Source organism: Drosophila teissieri, chromosome 2L (genome assembly GCF_016746235.2).
Source record: "Drosophila teissieri strain GT53w chromosome 2L, Prin_Dtei_1.1, whole genome shotgun sequence".
Classification (NCBI taxonomy): domain Eukaryota; kingdom Metazoa; phylum Arthropoda; class Insecta; order Diptera; family Drosophilidae; genus Drosophila; species Drosophila teissieri.
This window is the reverse complement of record NC_053029.1, coordinates 12544048-12564398: the sequence shown is the minus strand read 5'-3', so window position 1 is coordinate 12564398 and position 20351 is coordinate 12544048. Positions and strand designations below refer to the sequence as shown.

At 43.3% G+C, this 20351-nt stretch overlaps 1 protein-coding gene across 3 annotated transcripts in view; it reads left to right on the top strand.

Moving 5' to 3' along the window:
• Window positions 1-1948: 1948 nt before the first annotated feature.
• The window catches only part of LOC122611857 (calcium/calmodulin-dependent 3',5'-cyclic nucleotide phosphodiesterase 1), an 87594-nt gene continuing 69191 nt past the window's right edge, over window positions 1949-20351 (top strand). For all 3 annotated transcript variants that reach the window (XM_043785218.1, XM_043785215.1, XM_043785214.1), the window contains exon 1: window positions 1949-2309. In XM_043785218.1, the coding sequence (XP_043641153.1) occupies window positions 1949-2309 (361 nt within the window). The remainder of the gene's footprint in view (window positions 2310-20351) is intronic.

Sequence of the window (20351 nt, the reverse complement as noted above, 5' to 3'; positions counted from 1 at the left end):
GGTATTGACACGACGTAAGCGAAGGAAACCCAGCAAAAGACATAGATAATAAAACCTGAGTGGTCTATATGGCACAGTAATACCAGCTTTTTGAACATTTCGACAGATAGATAAATGAGCAACAAAAATGTTACGTCAATTGACGACAGACAGACGGAGTCATGAAAGCCAGATAGAAAGTTCTGTGGTTCTTTATGTGGATTACGATTTGTGCGCTGCGGCAAGTAGAACCACCAGTTGCGGCTTAAAATCGTTTTGAAATCAGCTTAAGTGTAGGGTATTATTCCAGAATTTTGCTATTAATAACGCACCATTCATGAATAGTGACCCATCTGCGTTTGAATTTATTTTTACGGCCATTGTTTGTCGCTGCTTTTGCTTCTTTTGCTTTTGCTGCCATTTTTCCCATGGCATTTGATGTGGCAATTCCCGGCGCCTTTTCCGCAGTGCGATAAGCGGGGTAAAAACAGCGTAAAACCCATACCACTAATGTATACATTTGAATGCCATTATCACAAAAAGCTGGCTGATAGGCGGCGGGCAGGAACCGGTGGCAATTTAGCCGCAGAAAGCCAGCCACTCATTGTCTGCTGGTTTCGCCTGTTTGTGCGGGTGTGCCTGTTGTGCTTGTGGTCGTGTATCTGTGTCTCTGTGTATCTGTGCCTCTGGGTATCTGTGTGTTTCTAGGCCTGTGTGTGGCACTGGATGTGATTATTTCCAAGCAATTTACTTTAATTCGTCGCATTTTAGAGGGCCCGGCCAGAGAAATATGCCAGAGACAGCGGCAAAGTCATCAACTCAATGCCACAGTACCGCCAGTACCACCTCGTTTTCCCCCGATTTCCACTTAACCCCACTCTGCATCCGCTTAACCTGTGCCGCCCCCCAAAAACCCAAAAACTCCACCCTCCGAAAACGTTGGTTCAGCCTGGGTAATTCCGTTTTTATTGACTGCAATCATCATCGTCATGATGATCACCATCACCATCAATGCCTTGCTTGCTTTACGGGGGGGCGGCATTCGACATGTGTTTGTATGCGGACAGTAATTTTCCAGGATTTTGCTTTTCACACAGTCACACTGCTCAGCAGTAATTGCAATTTTGCTTTAAATTTTCGATGAAAGCAATTGGAAACTGCAAATGGCAAAACTGGTAAAGCAAAGCTGGTAGATAAACTGAAACATATCTATTGTTTTGCCACATTCCCGCACAGAAATACAATTTGCTGTTCTGCGGTTGAGGCAAAATATTTTCGAAATTTAAATTAACTTCGGTAATGAGACATTCGGACGTTTTTTATTGCTCAATTAAATGTTTCGAATGGAAATTGGGTTTGGCTGGCATGCCTGCGGCAATTTCACAAATACTTCCTGCTGTGAAAATGGAAAATGTCGCAAGTTCGCATTTAAACTTCCTAAACAAAAGTAGTAATTTAAGAAATAAATGTCTTTGAATGGCAGAAGAACACCGATTTTATCGAGTTAAAACTTTCAGAAATATTTACTAACGATTTAGAAACAAATGTGTTGGCTTTCCTAAAACAACTGAGGTTTTAAAGTGGAAAAGGGGAAATTAATAATCAGATTTCTAAATAAAACTATGATGTTTTTACTTTGCGAAACAACCGAATAATTGAAAGGCCAATTGATTTCCGTGGGACCCATTTTCAATTTACTATCGAACCAGATATGGCCATTTAATCCGTGCCACAGGCGAACTAATTTCTGTTTGCCTTTCAATTTCCCCACGTTAATTGCAACAAATTGGCTTGGTCGGGACTCCAGATTCGCCCTATAACTATTTTTTTCGGATGAGCAGGTGCCCAATTAAAACGCTGACCTTTGTTCAGTGCCAAAGCAAAATGAGTGTTATCAAGTGACCTGCGACAGAAATAAAGTCCACATAGCAAAAGGAAACGAGCGCCGCGCGACCGTCGAGTGTGCAAAATGTCCAATTTGAATCCATCGAATGCCCCACGTCGCTGGGCCCCCGGGACGGCCACACCTGTGATGAGTAGAGCTCCTGTTCCCGGTGCCAGTCCGGTTGATCCAGTTGTTCCAACTGCAGTGCCCGCGGTGCTGACGGCACGACTGACCTCGGACAACACGGTGGCCAGCGAAGTGGCAAGCCAGCAGGTGCTGCACCACGCGGTGTCTTCGGAGCGGCATGCACCCAGTTCCTGTCCGGACTCACCCATCCGCCGGGTGTCGTCGAGCTTGAAGAACTCGGCTCTGGACTTCGCATCGCGGTTCTTCAACAAATGCAAAGCGGCCACATTTACGGTGGATGGTGCCACCTACACAATCGGTGAGTTATCTCCTTTCTACACTAAAGAAATAATGGGATGCAAAGTCATCAAAAACATTCTGCATTTTTAAAGGTGCCAAAAGGTGCACTATGGAAACGGAGATCCTTTTTCCTTTGGGCTTTCAAACGAATTATATTCTGTTGCATACTTTCGTGCGCTTGGAGAAATAATTTAAACATTTTCCCTTTGAAATGTCATAAAACACATTTTGTCAGTCATCTTAGCAAGACAAAATGCACAATAAGTAGTTGTAAATGAATTAAGACCCCTGAAGAACACAACTTTGCAGGCGAAAGTAACAAATTTTCATGCGAAGAGCAAATGAAATCTTTCAATTTTCCCATGTGCATCAAAGGGGCATAACAAAGGCAATTACAAGGTCAACAAGTGTCTGTGTAGAGGAGAGTGGGGATGCATGCATAGCAAATGCGTTATTTCGGCATTTCCACCTTTGTTTTATATGCCAACCACACCCATCGCCACACCCACCGCCCACCTGACATTGTGTGGCAAGGTCACCGATTGACATTGGCCAGGTTTTGCCATCACTCTGGTTCGATTTTGTTTTCGCTTTCCCTATCGATCTGCCACAACTGTCGCAGCAAAATGGGTGATTCAGTGTGAACCGTCTTCGTCTTGTGTGGCATGTTCTGAAGAAAGATGGATTGATGTGAAAACTAAATCAAAAACATTAGATATATTTTAAAAAATGTACTTACTTATAGTAAGAAGATCCCTGAATAATTAATGCTTAAACAAAATCATAGATTCTATTAAAGATCCAACTGAAGTACACCAATTCCAAGAACAATATCTGATGGCAAATATTGATCGAACGCCTGCCACTTCTTATTCAATTAAATGCGATGCCTTGGCAGGAAAGACGTGTGTTGACATAGCAATTGTCGCCGAAATTGGAAATCACGTGCCTAGGTGTTTACTGTGTCTTACTGGTCCATCCTTGAGCGCCACTTTTCCGCTTTTCCGCTTTTCCCAGAGCTATGCCGAAGATAACTTTGATACGGCACGCAACTTTGAATCCGGCCCAGGAGTCCCAGGAGGAAAATTCGTAAACAGATTTTGCTGACTAAAGAGGATTTCGCTCGCTACCTGCCTAAATTTGTGTGCGTGTGTGTGTGTTTGTGCGTGGGTGTGATGTCCTGGGAATCTACTCGAAATCGTTGGCTATATGCAAATCGTTTGATATCGAACCTTCGAGCTCCGCGTTGCCAAGTGGAAATTAAATTGCGCGCAGACATAAATATTTTTAATTGCGAAGGCCGTGAAGCGACAATGAAATGTAATTGCATCTGGATCGCTGTATCTGAATCGATGTATATGAATCGCTGTATCTGTATCAATGACACACGCGTCACTTAGCATTTTTTAATGATGCGTGGTTGGTTTTATTTATGGTCAGACAATCAGAGCACCTCTCAAAGGAAATGGAAATGGGAATGGCAAAGAGAAAATGCCTCAGCTGTGTGCCATCAATTAAAACTTGGAAGCAAATGGAAGAGGTTAAGAGTGCAGGGACTCGGGTTGCATCCATGGCAATTTCCACAGGGCGTAATGCAATTAAGAGTGGCAGCATCAAAATGGCTAAGGAAAATTGAAGAAACTCCCAAGTCCGGCCGACCTGGCAACATGTGCGTCTCCCACTTCTCCAAGAACCTTTTATTAATAAGCCTGCCTGCAGGCCAAACTTTGTCTGTGGCGTTTTAATCTTTAATTGTTGATTATGTATGCAGCGACGGAAGCTGCCCCACAAGTGGGCATCAGCCCTTGCCGCCGACAGGAACCACAGCCCAACTTCGTCCTGCCACCTTGCAAACTCACTCCTTTTGATTCCTGTGTTCCTCGGTTCCTCGACTCTTCGACTCCTTGGTTCCTGAGCTCCAATGCTCCTAGGTTCCATTTCACCCGTCGTCGATGTCCGCCTGTATACTTTGCAGTCGGCGGAAATTGCTTTGTCAACGCTGCCAGTGTGGGAAATTCTGGCCAGCCTGCAACGAAGGTCCTGCACGCTGGCTTAAGCTCCTGAGGTCCTGCAAGTCGCCTCCTGGCTGACTGATGTCATGGATGCGCAAATTAAAAATAATGACAACGGAGATTTCCCAGTCAGAAGTTCAAATTGGGTTGCTCTGGCTTTTAAATGGGTTTCAGCACTTTTGAAATCTCGTCTAGGTCAGCAAATCAATAATTTAATTATTTTATATGCACCTATATTTGAAGGAGGATTCTGTATTCAAACATATTTATATAATTCATGTATTTTATGTAAAAGTGACTTGGAAACTTTGCAATTTATAAGTTCAGTAGCCATATCAAGAAATCAAAAATGTTGTGAAACTTCTCTTTAAGCTTTCCGAATGACTTAAGCCGTTTGGGACTTTGTCTCACAACTTTGTGAGCTACCTGGTGCACACAAGGATATTCGGCAATCAACGCCTTTCTGCACCTTGATTGCAGTTTAAGGCGACAAGAGGGAAGGTAAGGGAATCCCAGTGCCCATTCCCATTCCGCATCTTCCATTCGCCGATCCATTCCACTCCGCAGAACGACATTAATCAAGGCAGTAAACGATGGTGCCAGTATGACTTGGCCAGTGGGCGGGGCATGACCAGGGCCATTACCATGGCAGAGTCGCTGATTTAGTTGCTTTCCACTCGGGCCATTGGAGCAGTCGTACCTGTTGCAATCGACAATTTATCGATTTTCGCCATAGGAAGGTCCTTACGGTCCTTGCAAGTCCTGGTGGCGAGCAACATGCGAGTGGGAGAAAAATGAAAATCGATTTCACGCTCAAATTGATTTGGTTTTTATTGCTTTGGCCATTTAATTTATGTTCCCCCGACAAAAGCCGACTGCTGTGCCAGCATGCCAGAGGATAACACAATGCAAAAAGGATCCCGATCCGATGCGACGGAAGGACTGCGAGTGGAATTCTTTGTTGCGTTACGCTTTGACAATATTAGCGCTTATAAATTTAAAATGCTTATAGGGCTCGCAGCGGAGGCAGAGGCGTTGTTCTTTGTGGAAAAACAAGGAAACATGTCGACTTGTGGGCGGAAAACATTCCTTAGGCATTCGAGGTGACGACCCTGACAAGATGTCTCCGCTCCCCGTTCCTCTCGTCCTGTTTCTGCAGCTCCTTGTGTTCTTCCTGTCAGTGCTGTTGTTGCTGGCAACATTGATTTTCTGCTCTGCCACCAACTGCCACCTGCAGACTATACCAAGCCCAACCTCCCACCAAAAACCAAACCAAAACGAAGAGAAGAGAACCCAGCCTTTTGGACCCACGCACAGCCATACATTATTTGGTTGTGAATGTTGGTTTTCTTTTTTCCGGGCAAAGAGTGAACAAGTGGATTCGCCACTAACTCCATCGTCCCATGTCGGAGAATTCTGTTGAGGTTTGCGGGCATATTTTGGCAAAAACGTTTTTCCACCAAGCCAAACAGAAAGCTATAGGGGTATATAGGGCTTTTCGAGGCTTGTCTGTCTGGCAAATCTAATGGCCAGCAAAGCTCGTCGAATTTGTAGCAAAACTGTGGAAGTGCAGAGCTAGAAACCAGCAATAAAGGGTATAAATATTATTTAATCAAGTTACTGTGCTTTAACGTTTAGGTTTGAATCATATTTTATAGTAGCAAAATTCGAAAAAAAGGATTATGTTATACTGGTTAGGGTACCAATCCATTCCATAGCTACCCGCTCATTAGTTCTCCCATGGCAGAGTAGCTCCGTCGTCAGACATCCTGTTGGCATCCTTTACTTCCTGCGCCCGTCGCTGACTGCCGTTGTCACTTCAACACTCTGCCACCGCCTTTTGCAATTTGTTTCGAATTTGGCATTAATTTTTCACACGGGACTAGGGAAATTGAAATGTTGCCATAACGGAAAGTCGTTACGTGGATGGTGACGAGCCTCTGAAATTGCGGGGATGATGGCAAATTGTGCAGGTTTTCTAGTTCCTAGTTTCACTGAAGGCTTAAAATTCAATTAAAAGTTTATTAGTCAAGCAGGAGCACGGACCAAGTTAACTCTGTGGCTAAAGCTGTGTTAATCGAATGAAACTACTTAGGCCGAAAGTTTTCGGGCCTAACATTTGCCATCAGCCCCAAAACGCCGAGTGATAAGCTCATAAAACACTGAGACCAGACTGGATAAGTACTTGGAAATCAGGCGAAGATAAATATATACATTTTCAACACCCACACCGGCGGCCATCTCATCTTTAATGGCGCTGGCATTCAATTTAATTGCCATCGTTTCCGCAGCTGATTGCTCTCCATATCCAGCTATCCGCCAACTAGGCCCAGATCCATAGGCCTTCCTTCTGGCCCGGTCGCCATGGCCAGCCAGGTGTTCGGCAAGTCGTTTGCCAACGTCAATCAACGGAAATTGAAACGCAAACGTCGAGCATCCATTTCGCCCCCTCGACAACAACATTCGTGCAGGTGATGAAAGTGAAAGCAAGTTTGCCTCGCCGTATTCCCTGTACTACGCGTATACTATGCCACTCAATATATACACTTTGGACTCTGTGGCCATATCTATTCCGTCAGTTATTGTTTGCCCAATCCACTGCTGGCTTCATATTTATTTTATCGCCGGAATAGCGAATGAAAACCAAACCCAAACCCAAACGCAAACGCAAACCCGCCCGCGTGAATTTCCACTGAGGATAACGAACTTTTTGTTTATTTCCAAAGCCCAAACTGCAGAGAAAGCAGCGAGAAATTTAATTTAAAATACAAGCAGCTCGATTGGCAACAGTCTCCACCCAAAGGGTGGGCCAAAAGAAGTGGCAAAAATAAAACCGAATTGTTTACATTTCATGGCCCAACGCCAAAGCCTCTGCGTGGCGGGTGACAACATTGCGAGAAAATGGAAAAAATAAACTATTTTGTATGGATTGTCTATGGTGTTGAAAATGCGATTCGGGCTTATGCTGATGGAGGGCGAAAAAACGCAGGGACAGCTTTTATTTGTAGCAGTTAATAAAGGCAAAAAGAAACCTAAAAATTAAATACAGTTTTTAAAAGCTCTTGTAAAGTGCGCTCGAGCGTATTTGAAAAGTGGAACATTTTGAGAGCTCAAAGGGCACATTTTGTGGCTCGATTGCTGCGCACTTTTCAGGAATATTTCACACACACTTTTCCCTCCAATTCATTTACATCTCGAATGCAAAACCATATATAACCCGACGTCAATGGGTGTATACAAATATCCCGTGCATGACGGGAGAGTTCATCTTTCCAGCGTGCAGACCGCAACCTAATTGAAATTGTAGTAGCATCATCAATCATAGCCACATAACGTATACGCAGCGTATGCGCACTTCACAGCCTGCCAGCATAAGCAATATTCTTATCAATTTACCAAAACACACTCCACTCCACACCACACTATACCAGAGCACACCAGAGCACCTTGCTAACCGACAGCCTCGATATAAATTATTATGGCAATCATCGGTGACTTTTATTCGGGTCCCGCGTCAGCTGAGGAAAACCCTAAGGAAAATGGCTTTGGCCAGTCTGAGAACGAGAACGAAAACGAGAGGCAGAGAATGCGCAAAGAGCTGAAAAACAATAACACAGCAGGCGATATTTTTTATGGCCACATCTCTTTTACCTTTTTTGGCTCCTTTATTTTTTGGGCACTTTTTATGGCTTTCTTCTGTGGCGCCCACAACGTGAATGAAACTGCTGGGCATTCATTAAGCATCCTTATTTGCTTTGCCCTCTTCGCCGTGTAAATTATTCGTGTAAATTAAATTTAAAGTAAACTTTTCAACTGCAGCGCGTGGAACTTTGCCACGCACAATAGGGGCGTGACTGGCTCGGCACTTACTACTACAGCAGTAAGTAGTGCACCTGGAAAATGATGATGCCCCGCAATAATCACGTGCCACCGACATTGTTGGCCTGTCGATGGATGGGAAAACCAGTTTATCCCAATGCCGCGTTCGCACTTTGCATAATTTGTGGCCGCGGGCCACTTTTGACTCTTCCGAGTCGCTCCGTTACTTAGCGAGGTTTAGTTTGCAAATGTCCATAGACAGTTTTCCATTTGCCAGTCTCCTGCAATTTATCTGTAAATCTATGCGACAAAGGAAAACTTTCTGCTTTATACTTTCCCCCTTTCTTTTTCAATTTTTACCCCACCATCTTGTTGTGGGCAAACGGGTAAACGGAAATGTAGAGTGAAAAGAGTGGGATGCGATGGGCATTACTGGGTGTGTCGCACTACGGAGGTCGTCATTGCCATCGCACACGCTAGAGAATTGTGTTCTTGGGGCGTGCCGGCCAAGTTAGTGCGCTGCTGCCTGGGTTTTGGCCCGTTTATTGCCCTGCCCGCAGTTTTGCTCTACTTCCCTGCCCCTTGGGCGCTGATAAAAATCTACTAAACTTCGCGCCGCGTAATTGAAAGGCCAGAATGGATGGATGCACACAAGTTTTCAGTGGATTTACGTTAAACATAGAACATTTGGGCCATGTCTTGAATCATTGTTAAAGTATATATAATATGAGCTCCCTTTGGTTGCTCAGTAATAATGTTTGAATAGATTAGTTGAAACTTTCGCTTTGATAGTCCAAAGGCAAGTTGAGTTTTGTTTATCTTTCAAAAGTCCATTACAGATAGTTGACATTAGCATGAACATTTAGTTTGCGCAAGTTAAAATAAACTTTTGTATAGACAAATTTTAGCTGTTTTTTAAAAATATGTAATACAACTTCTAGATCAACATTATGCCATTTATTTAGAATGCAAAAATCTGAAGATTATTTAATGTATTGCAAGAAAAACGTTTAAAACTACACCTTAGGGACGTAATCGTAAACAAGTTATTTTCGAACTTTGCAAATTAATTGAATAAATAGTCACAAAAAAACAAAACTCATAAACCGATAAAAAGCACAAGCTCCTTTTCATATCTCTCTCCATTCGTGCGGGAATCAATCTTCATTTCGCTGTCACACGCTGCGTATACGTAACATTTTTGCTGCTCCCTCTGTTTTATGCAACACAAATCAAATTTATGCGCTGGTCAACGATTTTGATGGCCCTCACTCGGCACTTTATCCCCACTAACTTGGCCCGAACCCCCCACTTCACCTTCTGCGCCGCCGCTCGAACACTTGGTACGTGTTTGGAAAACTGATGCCACTGCAGCTGCTGGTTGATGTTATTATTATAACCATTCCCCACGATATCTGTGTATGGATGTGTATTTGGAAAAAAATCCATAGATTTGTATACATGCGACCTTTGGTGGTTCCTATTCCCATTTCCGCTGGCGCCGCAGTAACCGATGCACACGTTGGCTCGGCAAATTGAAATTGAATTGCGAACTTTAAAAAGTTTATGGCCAAAACGAGGCGAGTGGGCCAAGAGCGCACTTAGCGGGCCAAAAAAGCAAAAAAAGGGGTATGGAGTGGCTTACTGGAGGATTCCTCTACGGCATAAATAGAAAAAGTTGTCTCCTTCCGCTCGGCGTTCTCCTCGTTGGCAAGTTTTGTGGCAACTGCTTTGCCCCCAGGACTTTGCCTCCTTTGGCATCCTGGACTCTATGCTCTATATCCTTGTACAGGATAACACTTACATCCATGTGCGTATGTACGAGTATATTTGCTTGTGTTGTGTTTCAACTGTAATCAGACGCACACGAGCAAATAAACAAAAATTCATTTTTATTGTTGACTGCACTCAATTACTTATTTATTTATTTTTCTCCTGCTTAGAACTCAAAGGGATGGGAAGGATTGGACTGAACTGGACTGGTCAAATGTGCGCAATGATTTTTATTCGATTTGTTTGCAAACTCATTTAGCTAAAAAGAGCGGGTTAAGGCAAGGGATGTTCGTTGGTCGATGGTTCGGCTGCGGTTTATACACGCCAGTTGAGTATCTTTAATGATATGTGGGTTATTAGGCAGACAGGCTCTGAGCAATGAAGCGATTAGGGAAAACCTTTCGATCAATGGGCCTCAGCATTTGAGTTATCTTTGGGTACGAGACAGGGTACAGGGTGCTCTCTTCTGGATTAATCAGTCATAAGCAGAGTATTCTTTTCCAAGCAAAAGGATGGTTTGAGTTAATAAGAGTGTATAAATTTAAGTAACATTCTTTCCAAAGGCACCCTGTATTGGAAGGCCTGACCAAAAGCCTGGGCAGTAAGTCATGCATGAAGGGAAACCCACTCGCCTTTTCGTCAGTCGGCCTAGGGAACATAAGGACCTCCGGTGAATTCAGGAGGAAGGATATTTACCATCTCACCCATTCCATTTTATTCCCACTGTGTCATTGATTTCTGTGCTCAGAAGTGCTCGGCAATGTTGTTTGCTTTTTAAGCAGGCGACTTGCCCATTCAACGACTTGACCAGCAGATGCCTCAACGAATCCATGATTACATCTGGGCCTTGGGCTTCGGGACTTAATGAATCCTACTGAATCCTTGGTGCAGGCACACAATTGCAATCAATCTGCCGCACAAACGCACAGCATGGAGTCGTGCGCATAAATAATCAAAAAGATTCCGTGATATTCCGCAGCAAGTCAATAAATTAATGCTGAATGAAAACCAAATCGATTTTCATGCGCGACCCGTACAATTTGTTGATTAATTCACAATGCGACTGCTGCATATGCAATGCACTTGATACACTCACAAATTATGCACTCATTTCGCATGCTGAATATATGCTGAAAATACGCTGAAAAGGCCCGAAAAATGTTCAAACTTTTCGCTGCCCGGTAAATAATTAATTTGTATTTCGCAAAGGACATGGGAGAAACGAGTATGTGTGCATATACTCGTATGCGAGCATATTTGGTCGAAAGGACGAAAGTGAAGGGTGTGGGGCACTTGAGCCAAACTAATTAGGAGCGAAAATATAGTGTACTAACAAGCTCGAGATTGTTACTGTGGCTGCTGAATGTTTACCCGCTGCCGGCAGCAGTTGTTTTGTGGCACTTGCACTGAGAGAAATTGGGATAGTGTGTACTAGAAGTTCATTACTATGCATTTCGTTGGCAACACTGATCTGCTTAGTTCTTAGACAAATTTCAAATACATGATATGGTTGGTGATCACTGTTTTTCTCGGTGTATGTCATACTTCCTGCTTCCACAACGTGCGCTTTAGAATTAACCCAATAAAGTTTAAAGGCGGAGACCGTGTGCATACATACATACCAACGTATTCCCTGTCGTGCCAGGTGAATTGCTGCCAAGTACCTGGCAGCTCTTTAACACTCTCTTACAGCTCTTATGCTCGTGCCCAGGACTTTTAAGTGCATTAATACATAAAGTCGTCCTGCGACTTCTCCACCTCCCCACTCCTCCACTTCTCCCGCTCCCTGCCTCGTAAAGTCAAGTGGACTGACTGTGATTTAAGAGATCTCTGCATCTCGCACGTAGCATCAGCTGGCCCGAGCTGTCACTTTTTGGATTCCGTACTCTGGATTCTGGGTTCAGGATTCTGGGTTCAGGATACTGGATTCTGGGTGACTGTGACCGAGAGGCATCAAAATAACGCTGCGATTGCAGATGGCAGCTTTACAGGCCATGGTTCTTAATAAAACTTTTATATTGCATGTCAGTTGCGGAGAAGTGAAGCAGGATAAATCGGAAAAAATAATATGAAAGGATGAGGAGTGGCAGCGGATAAGTTGGAGTTGGCCGAAGTTCGCTGCTCTTTGTTCGCTCGACAAGCGAATTGCTTCGAATAAAAGCACTTCAATTAAACTGAAACTATGGTGATTAAGTGCCATTTTGCACACAAACATTCGCTTAAAAATCAAATATGGTTGCATGGTAGTCGACAAACTTAACAGTTATTTAAATCGGTCACAAAAATGTGATATTCATGAATGCCTTTTGAGCGAATTAAATAACAGCGCACAATATATTCATTTACTTATTCATTTAATGGCCACCACTAAAATATTCACTGTTCATTTTTATGTAATTGATGAATATTTAAGCCAGTTGCGTATTAATTACATTTGAGCACATAACTCATTTCGTCAGTGCATCGCAATCAACGTTTTATTTTTTGTCAGCTTTAAAAGCCTCTCGTTGAAATTAATTCGAGTTCCTTTGCGCACAAAAGTTTACCCAACTGACGGCAAAATCGATCGGCAGGGAAGGGTGTTATCCTTTTGGCTATCGGCATCTCTTTGCCGGCAATTCAATTTGGACAATTTTCGTGCTAGCCTACGATTGAAAGTGCAGCAAAGTGGCAAAGTGTTGGCCAATTGCCTTTAAATATTCCCCTCGGCAAATATTGATTTATGAGTGTGTGTGTGTGTGTGCAATTCCTTGCCAAGGACTTTCGTGTCTGGCCAAATACGAAATATGAAATTCCAATTCCAAGTCCGGAGCAGAATCCGCTCACCGTTCGCAGCTGATGGCTGCAATCCTTTGGGTTCTGCGACTCCGACTTCTGGGTATCCTGCAGTCCTGCAATGGGATTAACATTTGTGATTGCAAAATGGCTGGGGGCTGGAGGCTGGGACAACGTCTTTCAGGATTTTCCTGCCCCAACGAGGCCATACAATTGGCCAGCGATTGTTGCTGCTTAGCCCTGTCATTGTGGCAACTGTTGTTCGCCGGCAATCGAAGGTGGGCGGCTGGCAGGAGGCAGGTGGCAGGTGGCATGTGGCAGGATGCGCTGGGCGGGAGGGGGCGTGGTCGTGCGGTTTCCTGTTCCTGTTGCCAGTTCCCTGTTCACTGTTCATGGCAAATGCGACTGCCATTGAGTTGTGGCGACAGTTCGCCCATTTCAGCGTCAGTGTGCAAGTGAAAGGCCCGGATAATTGCTTTCTTGCGAGGTGACTAAATGAAAAGCACTAGTATTACTATTATTTAATAAAATACACCCAACTTACCTTTTGACCCCATCGCATGTCTGACTGCAGTACATGCATTAGCCATCTGATTTATGTGCTGGGATAAGCATGCAAATGACCCCGAAGCCTTGGCATAAATTGCGGCTTTATTTTTTTAATTATTAAACAACGTCGCGGTCTGGCGAGTTATACACTCGTATGTCAACGAACTTGCTCATTAAGTCGAGCTGAAGGCAATTAAAACTTTTCCCTGCCTTTCCACATTTTTTTGTTTTTGTTATTTATTTTGGACAAAAGTTTGAGGCCCGTCAATTACGGTGCTTTCGGTAATTCCGGCCAAGTTTACCGGCTGCTTGATTCGCCAATGACTTTTACTCCTCAGCTGTCATCTGGCCGGCAATATTCCCCCGGGGCATTTAGGACATCTCATTAATGGCGCTTAGAGATGGGCGCTTCTGTGCGCCGGATTTTCCCCTAGGTCGTCCTCGCGTGTCCTTGACATAATTTACAATTTCAATAACATTGTGCCAGTGCGGCGGGTAAGCTAGGGAAACGTCGAGCAATTTATTTAAGCATTATCCTTTTGGCACAACTCCTTTGTCGTAAGTCGCAATCATCATTGTCATCATGACGATGACGAGGGGGAGGCTGTGGGCGTTGGGCGGTGGGCGGTGGCCGACACGCGCATTTGTCATCATTAAGGACGGCTTGCAGGACTAAAAATTAGTCCTCACTTGCCGGAAAGGAGACAAGAGAGAGCAGAGAGTGGGGGAGACCCTTGGTCCAGGATACGATTTATGCGTGTGCAGTTCTACTCAAGAGTCACGCCTCGGCATTCGTTGTTGTTGCTGCTGCTGCTGCTCATTATGGCTTAAAAAATGTTGAGCACGTCGACGCTTGTTTGCATGAAAATCGTCCTGCCGGAGTCCGTTGTCCATTGTCCGTTGTCCGTAGTTCTCCCTCTCCTCCTCGTCCTGTCGTCGTGGACAACACTTGAAGGCGGTCGCTGGGGTCCCAGCAGCTCTGCCCACCACTGCGGCCACTTGATAGTCAGCGCTGACATCTCATTACGGCTGTCTGCCCGTCACCAGTGCGTATGCGTGATGTCTTCCTGCCGCCTCCAATGGCCCGCTTTCTCCTTGGCTGTTACATTTCATTTTTTTTTTTTGCTGGCAAAATGTCTGCAACGCGAATTATTTTTATGTGTCATTGTGGACCAATTTCTGTGGCCGACTTGTACACATGCATTTCCTTTGCTTTAGAAAGTAGTCTCTGTACATTTCACCAGCAAGTGACGGGAGAAAATGAAGTGGAAGCAGGAAAAGAGTTTATGTGCAAGACTTTTTTTAATGTGATTGAAGTTACTCTGCTTTAGAAAAAAGTTGTGCTGCACAAAGAGCTAAGCATATTTTAGAAATGATTGAATACTTAGATATTCACTTAGAATAATACATTCTGTAAGCTCCTTGACTGCTTGGAAATCTAAGCACACAAGTGAGTTCTAACTGCACATATTGGAAAATCCTGTTAAACCGATTGAATTCAATACTGGAAATTGTTGGCTTTGTGTAGCAAGTCTATTTCAGAGGCAATTTATAGGCTGTGAAATTTGTAGGGAGATTAAAATATCTTAGAGCAGCCTGAATTCAGATCAATCAATAGGGAATATGAAATATTAAAATAACTGTGATGTAAATGCTCTTAAAACCAAAAAAACTCCCACAATGCATACACTTTAATTGTATTAGAGAAGTAGAGTTACACATAAATTGAATCAAATTAAACCGACTGTGAAATATGCCGTCCCATATACCAATGAGTAGAATTTACATATCCTGACCGCTGGCCAGAGAGTTTTCATTTCCAGATTCCCAGAATTCCTTCCCTCCAGTCAGACTCGTACTATATATCTTTCGCTTGGCCCTTAATGCGGCCAAGTCAATCATGGCCCACTTGACCACAGCCACTAAATCACATTGAATGAGCCCGTTTCTCTGTGTGTTGGCCAGGCCCAAGCCACTTATCAGATGTTTATCTTGGCAGGGAGTACTCAGGGACTTTGGCAGGGACTTTGGCACGGGTACGAGTTGCTATGTATGTATGTATGTATGTCAGTCAGTCCTGTATACAGCTGTACAATCTCTGCCCTGCATGTTGACAGCGACATTTACATAGCGGGCGTCCTCACATCCCTGTGGGCGTGGCAAAATCAATTGCATTGTTGCCAAAGAGCAGCGGGGGTTGGCACAGGATGGAACAGAATGGGGCAGGACGGGATGTTTGAGGAGTCGCTGGAGCCACTGACAGCACATTAACCCGCAGACAGACAAAATACACAAGGACGCATGCATTATTTATTAGCATTTTCCGCTCGAAAGACAAAGCGGCGCAGAAGGAAGGAGCCTTTGGGGCGCCCCAAACAAAGGCAACTTTCAAGGAGCTGCCGAAAAAGTGCTCAATCAGCAGGTCGAATGAATCGCTGACTGACTTCGTTCCTACGCACGAATTGACACTTGAGATGGATTAGCATGACGCCTCAACGGCCGAAAAGCGGGCTAAAAACGGAAAGGGACGAGGGCCTCGGGGTGGCAGACAATAAATCAATGCGATTGGAAATTTACAATGCCGAGAATGCGGAAATTCAAATCCGCCTTCACGTGGATGAGCTTTTAATCACGCATTACCACTTAGAAAGGTTGAAGAAGAAGGTAGTTAAAATTAAATTAATTAAATGGAAAAGCTAGCTAACAACTTGAGCACTCTTAAATAGAAAACTAAAATAAAATCTTATGAGTTGGAAAAAAAGATTGCTTATGCTTCAAAGCTCACAAAAGTCAACTATACAAATTCCCATTGATTATCACAATTACACATAAAGGTGGCATTGTTTTATTTTATTCATTTAATGTAACATAAAAATTAAAAAATGTTTCGAATCAAACATTCTATGTTAACAATAGGTACATAACTAAAACTTTCCCATCAAAAAGGTTTTTCCCTCCTGCCAATTTTTCCTTCCATCAATCCTTTGTTATCGTTCATAGCTGAGGAAAGCAAGTGAAAGCAAGAATCCATTATGGCGAAATTCCTAAAAAAATGTGTTGTGTCTTGTGGTCGCAGTTGGGGCGTTAAATTGGAACAGCTGTTTCAAGTTGTTGGCCTGGTTGGCTGGCAGTAGACTTTGGCTCATTTAGTCCGGATCCGCGGCGCTGGAAACTAACCACTTTTGTTGCTTTTCTTGTCTTCGCCGGCTCATTTTCCTCCTTCACGGGCTTTTCCTCCCGTCATGCCATTTTCCGTTTCCGGCAGTTCCGCCTTCTGCTTTCTGATATCACTGCGGTAGCAACAACAATTACGCAGCGTTTTCGCATTATTCGGTGAATTATGAATTAGCTGTGAGTGGGATCCTTTCGCCACCAACGCACGGCAACTCCGCTGCCATTATTTCCTTCAATTCAACCCAACCAATGCTAATCCTAAGTGGGTTTCCACCAGCTCCTTTATAATTCATTTAGTGGATCTCTGTCAACGTTGATTTAAAATTAGCGAAAACCTCAGTCGTAGGTGTTGGTTCACGTGAAGAAGGCTGCATGGAAAGAAAATCTACTAAATAATGTCCTTAAGGTTCCTTAAGTTAATTAACAAATGCGAGTATAAGCAAAAAAAAAGACGAAGATAAGAAATCACTGGTCTTGATAATCACATTTATTTAATATAGTCAACATTTAATGTATAATTTACATTGTTCAGATTTTCTTAAGCATAAAATGCCTATAATTCATATTATGCGCTTTAGGTATTTATAAACTAAACCTGATATTTCGCTTACCAGTGTACATGTATTTTGGGAGCACTTTAGGTCGTGACAACTCTCCAGGCAGGTCCTTCATATCCTGCCCGTGTCCTCGTCCTATGTTAAATGCTTTGTCGTACATCAAAATTATGTCGGCATTTATTAATGAGCTGTAAATGTGATTGATGCGCGTGTTGTTGGCCTGTTCATTATTTCACTACGAATTTGGTTGTTGTGCACAGCTGCAATGGTGGGGCATACAAAAGGAGACTATAAAGTACGCGCACATATATTGGAAGCTTTAAATTATATTGCATGCAATTTGCTTAATTCAGGATGAAGTGAAGCGCAATGAATCAAAATGAAATAGAACGAGTGCCTGTCTGTGACTGCCCTCCGCACTTTTGCATTACTCTTCATGAGATTGTGAAGGGAGGATTTTCTTGGAAAAAGAAGGAATGAAAAAATCAGGTGGATAGTCGAGTAGCAGATTAAGGATAATCTAAAGAAGGGTCCACAGTGTAGAAACCTCTTCAATAGAGGAAGTTCAAGTCTTTAAATTATTATCTAAACTTTGCAAACTTTAAGTTAAGTAACTAGATTGGATGTTACTGTTTAATTGACAACATATTTTTAAATTTATTGATATTAAGTGCAATCTGAAGAGCAAATTTAAATTGCATTTCCTTTCCTGATCTTTGTCATACAAACTACCAGTCCCAGCAGTCGGCTTCTTCCTTTGGGCACATTGCAGCTTCCTGTTTATATATGGATCCTATTTCCATTTCCGACTTCCGCACAATCCTCTTTTTCCGCTTCGTACTTGAAGTCCCCTGGCAGTTGCGAGGCAAGAATAAATATATTAAAACTGAAAGAGGTAAATAAGCAAAGCTCCAAGAAGCTGACTGTGAATGCAAAAACACAAATCCAGCTTAACACGCTCCCCAAGTTTGTTCCACCAATCCGTTCCACGCAATAGGAATCAGCAATTCAGCTGACAGTGTTCCGAGCAAAGCATCTAATTTGGCGTAAAAACGTCCCCAATCGCTGCATTCCCAGGGCTGTCCTTCATTTCGGTGTAGTGTAATTACACGTAGTCAATTAGGCGAATCATTGGAGCCCAATCTGGAGAGCTGAGCCAACAATGGGACAAACAAAGCAGATTAACAGGCATCCTGTGTCGGTAAACAAGTCCTGGCCAAAAATACTTCCTACTAACCTGAGCAAGAAACTCTCCGAAAGGGTTGCAAAAAAGCTGGGATTTGGCTGGATTTCGGTGCCTGGTGCATTAAAAGTGCATTACGCCAGCTGCACTGTGGGTGGTGAATGGTGAATGGGGGATGGTGGGCGATTACGACAGAGGGAAAAACAACAGGCAACAAACTAAGTGAAACAGATTGCAGCTGCTGGAGCTCAAGCACCTAGCTCCCCCCTTCCCACCACAGCAACCCTGCACAATTTAAATTAATTAAGCTGTCAGGGGTAGGGGAAGGCAAGACATTGTGTCTACTTTAAATGCAAGCCAAGTTTCTTGTCGTATTAAGCATACGCACTGTGGTGCGACAGTGCTTAGCCCATTAGCCATCTAGACACCTGGATAAAGTCTGAAATACCTTGCTAAATACCTCTTGGGAATTAAGTTAATAATATTTTAATTTTTAATATGCAGGTTACAATGCACTTTGGGCCCTGATTTAGAAATGATGCATTAGATTAGTAGTTAAATAAACGTTGTTTATAACATTAAACATCCTGAAGGAATGTCTTAATATAAATATACTGAATAAACTTCTTAAATAGTTCTGTCTACACTATACACATTTGCAAGAATAACAAAGAGTAACATTCCACCCGGATCGATGGCTCGAACACAGCTAATTAAGGGGTTAAGCATACGCACCGTGTTCAACATGGCAAGTGGGGGTTGTAGGGTGTGGGTTGTGACGTGGCTTACCCAGCGATAATGGCATTTTTAGCACCTGACATAATTAAACAATCAAGGACCGCCGCCGCCTCCCCGGAGGATACAAAGATCCACGGATCCAAGAATCCAGGGGATTAGGTGTCGGCTTCATAATGCGAGCGCTTGACCTTCGGCGGAGGGGCGTGAAGTGAATCCAAGAATCCGGCAAGATGGATACGCACACACAGCACAGTGGGCAATGTGTGCAAGGACCTGGCAAACATGAGCAGGATACACGAACACACACATGAACCTACACACACACACAGCAACATGGAGGGCACTAAAATGCGCTTATGAGTTTTTGCGGCAACCTCGACAACCTCGGCAACAACAGCAGCAACACCATCAACACCGCCACCACCAGCAACAACTTAAATATGCAAATATTTGCACAATGGCAATGCAAAGACAAGATGGGAAATAAGGGGTGTAAAGGGTGTTGATGATGCCACACTACCACGAACCCCCCACTACCACCCCCCACCTCGTCATCATGTGGGTAGGGCGTCACTTGGCAGCGCCGAAAGCCCGAACCATCCAACCGTTTATGATTTACTATATACTTATTATACCATCAGGGCCAGCGATTTTGGGCACCGCTTTTGTGGCTTAATCTAGTCGAAAACCGAAATTGAAACATCTCCGTGCACATTATAATATCAATTTTGGCCAGCACACACATAATGACTGCAATTAAGACGGGTTAGTTGATGAGATTTTGGTGTTACTCGTCCCTTTATGCCATTTTCTGTTCTTGGGGAGCGGGAATGGCGGTCCTTATCGTTATCACCGCCAAATGCTAAGAGAGAGTGTATTGACCAACTAAGAGAAAGTCATTCAAAAGCTCCACAAAATGTACAAAACTTATTTACAAGTGAAAAACTGTGACTCTCTTTGTATCGCTCTGAGCAGAGCTTTTCACCACTGGGAAGGCTTTCTGAAAACTTTTTGCAAAAGCTGGTTACTTGCTTGTTTGCATTGCGGACAAAAGATGGCGCCTGTAGTCGCAAAGAAAGTTAGCATTTATTTTCCAAAATTTATATTCTCTACTAATAGTATTTATTAGGGATTTATAAGTAAAATATAATAAAATAAAAAATAAAATAAAATAAAATATTTTAAGCTAAGGTTTTATACAGTGGGTTTCATACAATTTAGTTGCCTTTATAATACCTTTTGATAAGACAAGTTTAGTTTTCTTACCAGAGGGCTTAGTTGTTTCTGCTATATTGCTATATTCCTAAACATAAGCCCGAAACCGATGTTTTTGAGAAGTTGGAAAATCATTTTAAGTTTAAGTTGCAGGCTAAAAGCCAACAAAATCAAGGCTCAGTTGTCAGTTGGAGTTCGGCGCACCTATTTGGCCGGTATTTAACCGCCCGTTGACAATTGGGCGATAAGGAACAAATGAAAATGGC